The 12,418-nt window shown below is 42.9% G+C and overlaps 2 protein-coding genes across 8 annotated transcripts in view; one reads left to right on the top strand and one right to left on the bottom strand.

Moving 5' to 3' along the window:
* The window catches only part of PHEX (phosphate regulating endopeptidase X-linked), a gene marked incomplete at its 5' end in the record, with an annotated part of 99,738 nt that overhangs the window by 9,390 nt on the left and 77,930 nt on the right, over nucleotides 1–12,418 (bottom strand). For all 7 annotated transcript variants that reach the window (XM_081199421.1, XM_081199425.1, XM_081199427.1 and 4 more), the window contains one exon: nucleotides 2,238–2,292. In XM_081199421.1, the coding sequence (XP_081055547.1) occupies nucleotides 2,238–2,292 (55 nt within the window). The remainder of the gene's footprint in view (nucleotides 1–2,237; nucleotides 2,293–12,418) is intronic.
* Nucleotides 1–12,418, top strand: part of LOC308589908 (uncharacterized protein) — a 178,393-nt gene that overhangs the window by 148,053 nt on the left and 17,922 nt on the right. The window lies entirely within an intron of this gene.

Raw genomic sequence — 12,418 nt, 5'->3', positions numbered from 1 at the left:
TAGAGGCCTTGCCCTCTGGTTTACAACTTAGTCTAGATACACAAAGGGGAAGAAGAGAGGAGTAGAAAGGGAGGTGTTCAAGATCAGTGAAATGCCAGTGCTAAGAGATGAGTTTCTATCAGTGTTTAAATACACCAGCGGTAGAAGCCAGATAGATAAAGAATTGCAATGGCAGGTAGCAGCAGGGGACAATGGATGAAGTCCAGGAACGACAGATATAATTAGGGGAGGTTATTAAGGGTCAATGTACCAAAGGAGCGATGAAAGAAGTGGGGTGGGGGGGAGCACAGACAGATAAAAGAGCCTAGAGAGGTGTGGAAAGAATGAAGTCATTTCGTAGGCAACTGAAGACGTTTAAATAGAATACAAGAAGGAAAAAGAAGCTAAGAAATAAAGCAGGATTTCTTGGTCCTATGTCTATCTTTAGAAGACAACAATAGAAATAGTATTTTAATCCAGATTGGCATTTACAAAACAAAATTAATTCAACTGGCTTTTTAATTCAGCTGCTCTACAGAAACTTGAAGCATTTCTTAGTTAGCTGAATAATTAGTCAGTTAATAATATACAGGAGTTAGTAGGGAAGCTGTGACCCTCTAGATACTGTTGCACTCAACTCTCAGCATACTCAGCCGGCATGGCCAATGGTCCAGGAAAATCGGAGTTGTAGTCCAACACCACCTAGAAAACCACAAGTCCCCCACCCAAATATACAGACATTGTTTTAGAAGAGGAGGCTGGGATTTCAAAAGCATCTCTCACAAGATTTAACAATCCAAAACATGCCTTCTGAGTAATGTCTAAAACCTGAAGTCTGGTTTCATTTTAACCCTACTTTTTTCTTTTGTTGTGCCCTCCATGAAACATAGCTGGCATGTAATAAAATGCTTCATACTGATATGTGGTTGTTTTTCCCTATCAGTGCAAAATTCCATTATAGGCCTGAGGTTAAAATTATACATTCTGTGACAAGTTTCTTATTTTATATTGCATTGTGGACAGGTGTGGCATAAGATATGGAATACAATCTTAAGAGTTAGACTGTTCAGGTTTTGATAATATCAAGCGGTGTGCCTAGAATATAAAACCAACCCAGATCTCAGCATCTTTCTTTGTGACTGAGAAATATTGGAACAACGGCACAATACCCACTGCATGATCTGTATGAGACATGCCGTTGTGCTCATGTCCTGCTTGTGGGTTTCACGTGGATCCTGGACTTGGGCAGTGTACACACTAACCCATTAGTAGCAGAACAGTGGAGTTTTTCCTCAGTCTAGAATCGCTAATGCTTGTCCTCAAAATGATGTTCTCAATACAGATTGATTCTAGATCCTGCTGTCCACAAGAGAGGGTGTGGTTATTTGCAAGTGATGATTGCCATCTAAGTATACACCCACCAGCAACATAACTGGGCATGTGTGGGTGAATTTTCCGTTACTGGGACCACCTACATCTGTTTTCAAATGGACAGATTGCTGTGTAACGCACAATGAATCTGCTATGAGCTTTTCTTTTCAGAATGAAATGGGTTTCTCAATAAGGGCTTTTTCAGTGGCAAAAAAAGAATCAAGAGATCTCGACTGTGTGTGGACTATGTAGCAAAAACAGTCTCCATCTGGGGATAGCTCAGTTGGTAGAGCATGAGTTTGAGCCCCACATTGGGCAAAAGATTCCTGCGTTGCAGGAGGTTGCGCTAGGTGGTCCCTTCCAGCACTACAAATCTATGATTCTAGAATAATTGCCAGAGGGATTGATTGTAAAACCACCCTGGGAACTGTAGCTTCTGGGAGGAGAATAGGAGAGTCTCCTAACAACTCTCTGCACCCTTAACAAACCACAGCTCCCAGAACTCTTTGGGGGAAGCCATGACTGTTTAAAGTGGTATCATGGCGCTTTCCCAAAAAATTGTGTGAGTGTAGCCTTTATGTGCATAGAAACCCCTGACATTTGCATGGGTAAGAGTCGCTTCCCTTGCTCCTCCCACTTTTGCCTCTGGCCTTGCTCACTACTTTCATGTGGCTGGTGAGGGAACACTCGTCAGGCAGGCATAGATTATGACCCCTGCAGTACAACAAAAACTACACATATCTCCTGATTTTCCAACTTTCTCAAGAATTTCTACTATGCCGACTTCATTTAGCAAATTATTTGCCAGTTCATTTCCCTTTAGGTTCCTTTTATTTATTTTTCATACCTATACATACAGCATTTTAGTTTTAAGACTTTGCTTTTACCTGGGATATTCTTTTCCCCAAAAGAATGGCTTCTGGAGCTCTCCTGCTGGGAATCCTATGATTTAAAAAAAGAGAGAGGCGTAGTAAATTCAGGCCAACTGAGTTCTGAAGCCAGGGCTTTTCTAAGTCTTTTCAGATACTTCCCACTCTTAAGATCAGTGGAGTTAATCAAATGGTTAACATGACCATATATGAATCAGGAACACTGCATTGGCTTACAAATGGACCAGATGCCAGGCAGGCAAAATTTAAAACACATTTAATAAAAACATTAGCTAATTTTTTAGTTTTTCACCCCTTTTTTGTAAAATGGATAGCAGTTTAAAAAAACAGCAGAGCTAATTCTTAAGTGAGTGGGTTTTTTAGTAACACAGAGAAGCAGTGGTGGCACTATTATATCTATGGGATGACTTGTAGCTGCTTTTCCTTCAAAACAAAAATTAAGCACCCTTTTTGAAGAGTGATCACGTAATGTATAGTCTGCTCCTGATATAAAGAGCTTGCGGTTGCTGATTAAAAGGAATATTGAACTCTTCTAATCTCCCACCTGTCAAAGACAGCAAACTAATTGATCGATTAAATATATTTATATACCACCCTTCATCAGTTTACAGAATGGAAGTATCAATAAGCAATAAAACCGTGCAACAAAAGCAACCTGCAGATAAAAACAGAGCCATCAGCAAGCTTTTAAAATGCGTAAAAGACTTCAAAGCCCCAGACATGTTATGTTAACCCTTTAAGAAAATCACAACTGCTCAGAATGTTCTCATCCCCTCCAGATGTCAGAGGATGGGGCTTAAAGCCACTTCTAGACCTAAGAATAATCATTCCTATAATCTGCTTTCTTTTGTATATTTGCTGCTTCTTTTCCAACTATACAATTTCCCCCTGTTTCATCCACCCTCCTCTTGTCTTCCTGCTCCATCTTTCTCTGTTGCTTATATAGAGCAGAAACAATCCTTCCCATCCCTCTGATTTTCTTCCCCTGGACTCCTTCCAGCCAGTTATCATGAGCAGGAAGCCAAACTGCTTCGTCGCTCTCAGATGCATCACAGCTTCCACAGCTGAAGGTGGCCAGGCACTCCCACGTATCATCTCTCAGGAAAGGAAATGGGCAAATACTTCTGCTTTAGGTGACACCTGAGGCAGTTCTCCTTGGTGGTTAGCTTTAAAGGGCAGCAGACTAAAGAGCAGAGGAAACTGAGTTACGGGTGTCCTAATAAGTGATCAAATGGCAGCAGAGAGCATAACCTAAACAGTCTCTACTTGCCATACCTGGTTTTGTATTACAGGCTTTCAATGTCATGTCATATTATATGCATCCATGGAAGGATTCTACATAATTTGATTTCGCATTTAGTTCAATAAAGGTATTGCTTTGGTTTCCTCTTCTCTCTATTTTTTTATTTATTCCTGCTATTACACCACAAAAAAATCCATTGAAACAAAACACCATGCTGCAAGTGAGCCAGACAATGATTCACTTGCCCAAATGGGTTAGACGGTGGGCATTGCACATCCACACACAGTTTGCGAAGTGCCCCTGTGATTGCTTCATCGTGTTCTTAACTTTCAGGTCAATGGATTTCCTAGACTTCTGGATTGGGTGTGAACTGGGCACACGAAGAGGAAATAATATGACTGCTTTGCCATATGCTAAACTCTGTACAGACCCTGTTAAGAAGTCTGCAGGATCTCATATTACTTGGCTTTTGCTTTCAGCAAATGTTAGCAGAGGAAACCCATGCCTTAAAAGTACTCTCTTAAGGGATAGAACAAAAACACCCGCCCCATAACTTGCAGCCTACAGCTTGAAGGAGTTCGCAAACTTTTTCAGGAGGGGGCCGGTCCACTGTCCCTCAGACCTTGTGGGGGGCCGGATTATATTTTGAAAAGGAAAAAAATGAACGAATTCCCCACAAATAAGCCAGAGATGCATTTTAAATAAAAGCACACATTCTACTCATGTAAAACATGCTGATTCCCAGACCATCTGCGGGCCAGATTTGGAAGGCGATTGGGCCAGATCCGGCCCCCGGGCCTTAGTTTGCCTACACATGGCCTAGGGTTAGCATTGTCAGAGATGATTGTTTCAATGCACACATATTTGCTTTTCAAAGAGCCCAGCTAGCCTTGCCTCCATAATCCCCTTAAGAAGAGAAAAAATCCTCACCAGCAAGTGATTCATTTATTAAGCTGATGGAGCCATTTCTAAAAATTGATGGAACATCCTCCTATTGGGACAGGAGGCTTTCAGCACTTTCCTTACAGCATCATTTCAAGGGATACACTAAATGTAACTCATGTCGAGTGAAGCAACAAGCAGCATGTTCCTTTGGCCTGCCCATCTGCTATCTGCCGGCTGTTGTTCCCCTGCTGCCTTTGCCACCTGTTTTGGCACTGATATATGAGACAGGCAAATTGCAGAAACTTATATTCTGGGGATCACAGTATCTCTAATGGTCTATGGTTGTTTGGAACTTGTCAAATAAGCTGATTTCTATGCTGTAAAAACAATTTAATTATACTAGTGTGGAGAGCAAGGCTTCCTTGATTTATTTTTAAATCATAGCCTATCTGGAAGTGTGAATTTTTATTTCTGCCATGTGTGCTGTTCAGTATCTCAGCTTCATAGCACACAACCATTCTAACTAAATACATATTTTTTACCCAGTAGAATAATTATATATATTAAAGTCTAGGCAGTGTGGGTTTCATTTTAAGGAGTTTTCTCTCACAGCTCTGTGGAGGATTTTAGAGAGTATTGCCATCACATCTTCTGTTAGTGGTAAGCTAAGGATCCATAATTGCTGTTTTGATGTTGGACTTCCAATATTATTATTATTATTATTATTATTATTATTATTATTATTATTATTATTATTATTATTTATTAAATTTATATGCCACCCTTCATCCAAAGAGTACAGAGTGGTTTATAGTATGCAAACACAAAGTACATAATATGCAATATCTAGGGCAGCATGAGATGGAGTTTGGAGGCATCCCCTTCAATCCATTCTGAAAACTGCCTGGAGTAAACCCACTTTTACACAACCAGGATCTCAGTTACAACTGGAAAATCATAACCCACGTTTTTATATTATTATTACTCATAATAATCATTTATAAAGTGTCATTTGGGGAAAAGCCAGGGCAGCGGGGACAAGCTGATAAGCACAAACCATGCCAGAAACTGTGAGCTCTGCATTGAACATCATGCATGCTCTGCTGATTTTTTCCATTAAAAATCTTCTCTTTTTTGCTAATTAGCGACTATTTTTCAGCAAAGCTACATGTTAGATGTTTTCCGCAGAGTCTGTGCTTGCCACCAGTAAGCGTCTGAATGTTGCCTCTGCACACTCTGTTGATTTCATTAATAGTAAATAGATTACTCCGTTATGAAAAGGTACCGTTTAAAAATGGAAAGAGCATATAGTAAAATGTACCTTAATGCTTTCTTGAAGTGCTGCATAGGTACATGCAGACATGTATCCACACCTACAGCTCAGCTGATTCACAAATCAAATCCTGAGATTCATTTCTTGTAATAGGTCTTCAAATGTCATTTAACTGTTTAGAGTAGCCAAATTAATTTTGACTTAAGTGAAATTAGTTGGGTGATCTAATGAAGGTTGCATTTAAGATTGATTAGTTCATTGATTACTTGGCTAATCAAACTCATTAAACTTTAATTTTGCTTAAATGTCTACCAGCGAAATAACATGCCCTATATCTTGTGAAAACAATCCATCAAACTTAATTAGCAATAGTACATTTTGAAAAATAAATGCATTAATGAATATTAACATTAGCAGATATTTAGTGAATATAAAAGTTACAAACCAAGACCTGAAGTTTAACAAACTGATTATGGAGGGGAAGATCAATAATGCCCTTGTGAATGTGGTTAGTAATTAAAAGCAAAAAAAAAAAAAAAAAAGGTGGAATGAAGAAACCTGAATTCTTATGAGACATGGATATCTTTAAATCAGGGTTCAGGAACCTGTGGTACTCCAGATGTTATTGGATTCCAACTTCCATCAGACATCTGATGTAATATATGGTGCAATATGGTCATCTGCAGCTCCTTGCTCAGCCTCCAAGGGAGACTTACCGGTATGTAGAGTACATTACAGTAATCCCCTGTTGAAGTTACCAGTGCATGGATCACTGTGGTAAGCCTATACCTGTCCAGGAATGACCATACCTAGCATACCAGCCATAGCTGGGGGGAAAGCAGTCCACATTATGTAGGCCATTTGTGCCTCCACTGCTAGTGCTAGGATGCTAAGAGCAGCCTAGACTGCTCACTTGCTCTTTCAGAGGAAATCCAAAAAATCCAGAAAAAGCAAATTCCCTAACATACATGTGCAAGGGCAAGGGTACACAAAACACCTGAGAGAAGTTAGTACTAATGAGGAGAATGAGGAGTGCAAACAGAATCAGAAAGGGAACATATAAGGCAATGATACAAAATAATAATATAAGAACTCAATGAATAATGTGTTAAAATGGAAATTCTATGGAAACATATTTCTTGTGAAAAACTCCCTATATTAGCATAACTGACTGAATCTTTCTCACACACACAGGATGAAACCTTTAAAATTAGTCGGAAAGGCCAGGAGGAGGAGCACTACAAAGATCAAACTCAGAGACAAAAGGATGAGAAATATATACAAAAGAGTAACTTTCAATCTTTAGGAAAATAGGAACAGCTTGAATCTTTTAATTAGTAAGCCTGCTTGAACATGTAAATTCCAGAACGACTCTGCCCATTAGCCATAAGAAAGCTGGTGAGCTGTTTTTAAAGTGCTTTCTAATCAATAAGCTTCTGATTAGCCAGATTATTTATGTACGGGTGGGGGGATCCTGCAGAAAAGTCCTGCAACTATGCGATAATCCCCTCCTTTCTAACTGGGAAGAATGCTGCCATGTACGTCTCTTAATATTTACCGTATTTTGCGCCCCATAAGACGCTCCGGCCCATAAGACGCACCTAGTTTTTTGGGGGGGAAATAAAGGGAAAAAATTATTTCCCCCCCAGGCGCGGGGCTGGGGCAGCCCGAGCTTCCCCCGACCCCAGCCCCCAAACAGGCAGCTCTCTGCAAGCCGTGGGAGCCCAGCGGTGGTTCCCGCTGCTTGAGGAGAGATCCGCGAAGCCTGCACGTGCTGGGATCAGCGCTTGCAGGCTTTGGGATGCCTGCAACTCTCCCCAAGCAGTGGGAACGTTCCCGCTGCTTGGGGAGAGATCCGCGAAGCCTGCACGTGCTGGGATCAGCGCGGGCAGGCTTCGGGATGCCTGCAACTCTCCCCAAGCAGTGGGAACGTTCCCGCTGCTTGGGGAGAGATCCGCGAAGCCTGCTCGTGCTGGGATCAGCGCGCGCAGGCTTCGGGATGCCTGCAACTCTCCCCAAGCAGTGGGAACGTTCCCGCTGCTTGGGGAGAGATCCGCGAAGCCTGCGCGTGCTGGGATCAGCGCGCGCAGGCTTCGGGATGCCTGCAACTCTCCCCAAGCAGTGGGAACGTTCCCGCTGCTTGGGGAGAGATCCGCGAAGCCTGCGCGTGCTGGGATCAGCGCTTGCAGGCTTCGGGATGCCGGCAACTCTCCCCAAGCAGTGGGAACGTTCCCGCTGCTTGGGGAGAGATCCGCGAAGCCTGCACGTGCTGGGATCAGCGCTTGCAGGCTTCGGGATGCCTGCAACTCTCCCCAAGCAGTGGGAACGTTCCCGCTGCTTGGGGAGAGATCCGCGAAGCCTGCACGTGCTGGGATCAGCGCTTGCAGGCTTCGGGATGCCGGCAACTCTCCCCAAGCAGTGGGAACGTTCCCGCTGCTTGGGGAGAGATCCGCGAAGCCTGCACGTGCTGGGATCAGCGCGCGCAGGCTTCGGGATGCCTGCAACTCTCCCCAAGCAGTGGGAACGTTCCCGCTGCTTGGGGAGAGATCCGCGAAGCCTGCACGTGCTGGGATCAGCGCTTGCAGGCTTCGGGATGCCGGCAACTCTCCCCAAGCAGTGGGAACGTTCCCGCTGCTTGAGGAGAGGTCCGCGAAGCCTGGAGAGTGAGAGGGGTCGGTGCGCACCTACCGCTCTCGCTCTCCAGGCTTCAGCGAAAGCCTGCATTCGCCCCATAAGACGCACCCACATTTCCCCTTCATTTTTGGAGGGGAAAAGGTGCGTCTTATAGGGCGAAAAATACGGTACTTGGCTACCGTTCTAGAACCTCTGTGACAAATACATGCCCAATTAGATATGCACATATTTTAATGTAATTTAAATAGGCATTTGTACAAAAAAATGAGGAGGCATTCAAAACTAATTTTAACCTTTTTAATCTCACTAAAAGAGAAACTGGACCATACTGAGCCATTATTTCACTGTCTCACTAGTTTAGGACAGAAATTCATCCACAATAACTTTGTTTCCCGAAAGTATAAATCCCTGTGGGAGAAAAACATGGGGCATGGGATGACACCCACAGCGTACATTTAAAGCACATTATTTCCCCCAAAGAATCCTGGAAACTGTAGTTTACCTTGCATAGAGCTACAATTCCCAGTACACTTGACATACTACAGTTTTTAGGATTCTTTGGAGAAAGCCAGATGCTCTGAATGTGTTTTAAATGTATGGCATGGATATGGAAAACAGAGGGATCGAGTGAGGTCTTAAGGCACAAAAGTTTGGGCTTAACCTTCTTCAGCTGCTCTGACCTGAATAGCCACATTCGAGCAATTTTGAAGGAGAAAGCCAGAATGTTTTGTTTTAAGACTTTAATATCTTTGTTTTATTAGTCAGTATAGTAAATATCTCCTGCCAACCTAGCAGTTCAAAAGCACAAAGTGCAAGTAGATAAATAGGTACCGCTCCGGCGGGAAGGTAAACGGCGTTTCCGTGCACTGCTCTGGTTTGCCAGAAGCGGCTTAGTCATGCTGGCCACATGACCCGAAAGCTGTACGCCGGCTCCCTCGGCCAATAAAGCGAGATAAGCGCCGCAACTCCAGAGTCGACTGCACCTAATGGTCAGGGGTCCCTTTACCTTTATAGTAAATATATGGTTGTAGTGATTAACTACATCCTTTTAGGATCCAAAGACAACTTTGGTTGAAGTGCTTCTTGATGCTCTGAAGACCATTAACACATAGATAGAAGCCCTATCGCACAATTCTTATGTGATGTAGATCATGCCTACGTACATACAAGAGTCGAGCCATACTTTTAGAATATTTTTTTAAACAGCCAAATGTTTAGGGTTGCCATATCTCAAAACTAAAATTCCTGACACCTGCAAAAAACAAAAATTGGGTTTTGGGGGTTTTTTTAGATTTTTGGAGGGAACAACCCCAAATTGCTGGTTTTTTTAAAAAAAAATAAGCTTTCTGAGCTGTTTCCACTGCTTTTTCCAGCACGTTGCCATACATCTGGGTTTTCCTCGCATTTTGCCACTTTGGCAAAATTCCCCCTACACCATTTTTACACCCAAAAACCAGGCCATGTCAGGAATTTTCCTGGCATATGGCAAGCCTACACATGTTGTGTACAGTTGTCAGTATACCAAAGTTAACATGTGAAATTCTCCTCTTCATATGCAGATGTTTCATTCAACAGGTCATATGGGTGCCCTGATTGTGTGGAGGATGCAGGGAGGAGTTTAAGCCCTGGTCTTTCTATAGGGGTCCCAATATGTGGTAGTTTAAAAAAAAAATGATGAGGAGCTTGATCTGCCCCAGTCTGTATGTGAACACACCATACACACAAGTTACAAATATATATGGCATAGATATATATGTCAAGGAAATGTTTTGCCAAAGCCATGTCAAAATGGCTGGTTATATTCTGTGTTAAGTTTAAACTACCGGGGGGGGGGGCGGCATGTTGCTGTTAACACAGAATACAGGAAGCAGTTGCTCCAACAAGAATAAACCATTTGAATCAACACCCTGTTTCTTCTTCCTAAGAGATGAATAAGAACCTAATAAGAGCCTCTGAGGCTCCAATACTTTGGCCACCTCATGAGAAGAGAAGACTTCCTGGAAAAGACCCTGATGTTGGGAAAGATGGAGGGCACAAGGAGAAGAGAGGATGAGATGGTTGGACGGTGTTCTCGAAGCTACCAGCATGAGTTTGACCAAACTGCGGGAGGCAGTAGAAGACAGAAGTGCCTAGCGTGCTCTGGTCCATGGGGTCACGAAGAGTCGGACACAACTAAATGACTAAACAACAACAAATAAGAGCCTATCTAGTCCAGCATCTTGTTCTCACAGCGGCCAACAAGATCCTTGTGGGAAACCCATGAGCAGGACCCGAGTACAAAAGCACTCCCCCACTTCCCCAGTGTGGTGTAGTGGTTAATAGTGGTAGACTCGTAATCTGGTGAACCGAGTTCGCGTCTCCGCTCCTCCACATGCAGCTGCTCAGTGACCTTGGGCTAGTCACACTTCTTTGAAGTTTCTCAGCCCCACTCACCTCACAGAGTGTTTGTTGTGGGGGAGGAAGGGAAAGGAGAATGTTAGCTGCTTTGAGACTCCTTAAGGTAAAGGTAAAGGGACCCCTGACCATTAGGTCCAGTCGTGGCCAACTCTGGGGGTGCGGCGCTCATCTTGCTTTATTGGCCGAGGGAGCCGGCGTACAGCTTCCAGGTCATGTGGCCAGCATGACTAAGCCGCTTCTGGCGAACCAGAGCAGCGCACGGAAACGCCGTTTACCTTCCCGCCAGAGCAGTAAATATTTATCTACTTGCACTTTGACGTGCTTTCAAACTGCTAGGTTGGCAGGAGCAGGGACTGAGCAACAGGCGCTCACCCCGTCGCAGGGATTTGAACCGCCAAAATTCTGATTGGCAAGTCCTAGGCTCTGTGGTTTAACCCACAGCGCCACCCACGTCCCTCAGGGTAGTGATAAAGTGGGATATCAAATCCAAACTCCTCTTCTTCTCTTCTTCCTGCAGTTTCCAGCAACGGGTATGTATAACCATAGCCCTGATGCAAGCGAGCACACAGAAATATGCTGCTTGCATATCTATATACAGCAATAGACAACTCTAAATAAGTGCAGTTCATGCCACATGGATTTGTTGACTCTTGAAAACAGCAGGTAGCAAGATCTCAAGGTCAAACACTAGCGATACAAAAAGGTCAGGAGGAGAGATGCAAGGCACAACTGCTTGTATGCCCATGACTGATTGGTTACGTTTGACAGGTCTCGGCTCTTGATGCTGTTAGACACAGCTAGCTGTGAAATCCCAGACCAGGAACCCTGACTCTCCTTTTCATTTTTTTTTCTTTTGGGACAGCTTTGTTTAATCTGCTATAGCATGGCAGCTCTGGGATCCAGATCATACCAAAATGAAAAAGAACTTAAACAAAATACCAGAGGATTCAGTCATGACTAATCACAGAGACACATTTCGTGCTGTGAATCTGCATACAAGCACTTGCGCTGATGTTAGCAGGGACAGTCTGTTTTCTCAACCAAAGAAACCAGTAAAATCAGTCTTAAATAACCTTAAACAAGTAAAAATAAAAATGGATAAATGCCATAATAAAATAAGGCATAGAAAAGGGAGGGAAAACCGCCAGAATAAAATAATTTCCTTATTGAAGCCAAAGTTTGAAGAGATAATTGTGCATAACAAATTCAGTACTAAATAATACTGCTCAATTCTGCCTAGCTAAAACTTAGAAACTTCGTTAATTGAGCAGCATATAAATACTTTATTTAAAACACCAACAGCAACAACCCTGATTTTATGAGCCTGAGCAAAATCAGAGAATTTCAAAGCTTAAATTTTAAAGCTTAAAGTCACATGGTTTCAATGCCAAACAAGGTGCAATAATCAAAGACTAACTACTTCACAGATCCATGCCTTCATGGCTTCTATCTGTTTCTAGCAACATAATTCCTTTAAGCAGAATTTTATTTTTAAAATAAAAATTAATTTTAAAAAATACACTATCCAGATATTTGGAAGCTTAACATGCCTGCATTAAAGGACCTGTTCGTCTGTGATGAAAGCTGGCTTTGTAATCTGCAGCAGCTCCCATAATACTAACAGGAGCCCAATCCTATGCATGTTTTTTTTCAGAAGCACATAAAGCTGAGCCAACTTTTTTCAGAAGACTGAGGGTCGTATCCAGCACTGCATGCATGATGTTCCACTTCTGAAGTGGGACTTCC

Source organism: Podarcis bocagei (assembly GCF_964188305.1).
Source record: "Podarcis bocagei genome assembly, chromosome: 6".
NCBI classification, from domain to species: domain Eukaryota; kingdom Metazoa; phylum Chordata; class Lepidosauria; order Squamata; family Lacertidae; genus Podarcis; species Podarcis bocagei.
This window is presented reverse-complemented; position numbering and strand designations above follow the sequence as displayed.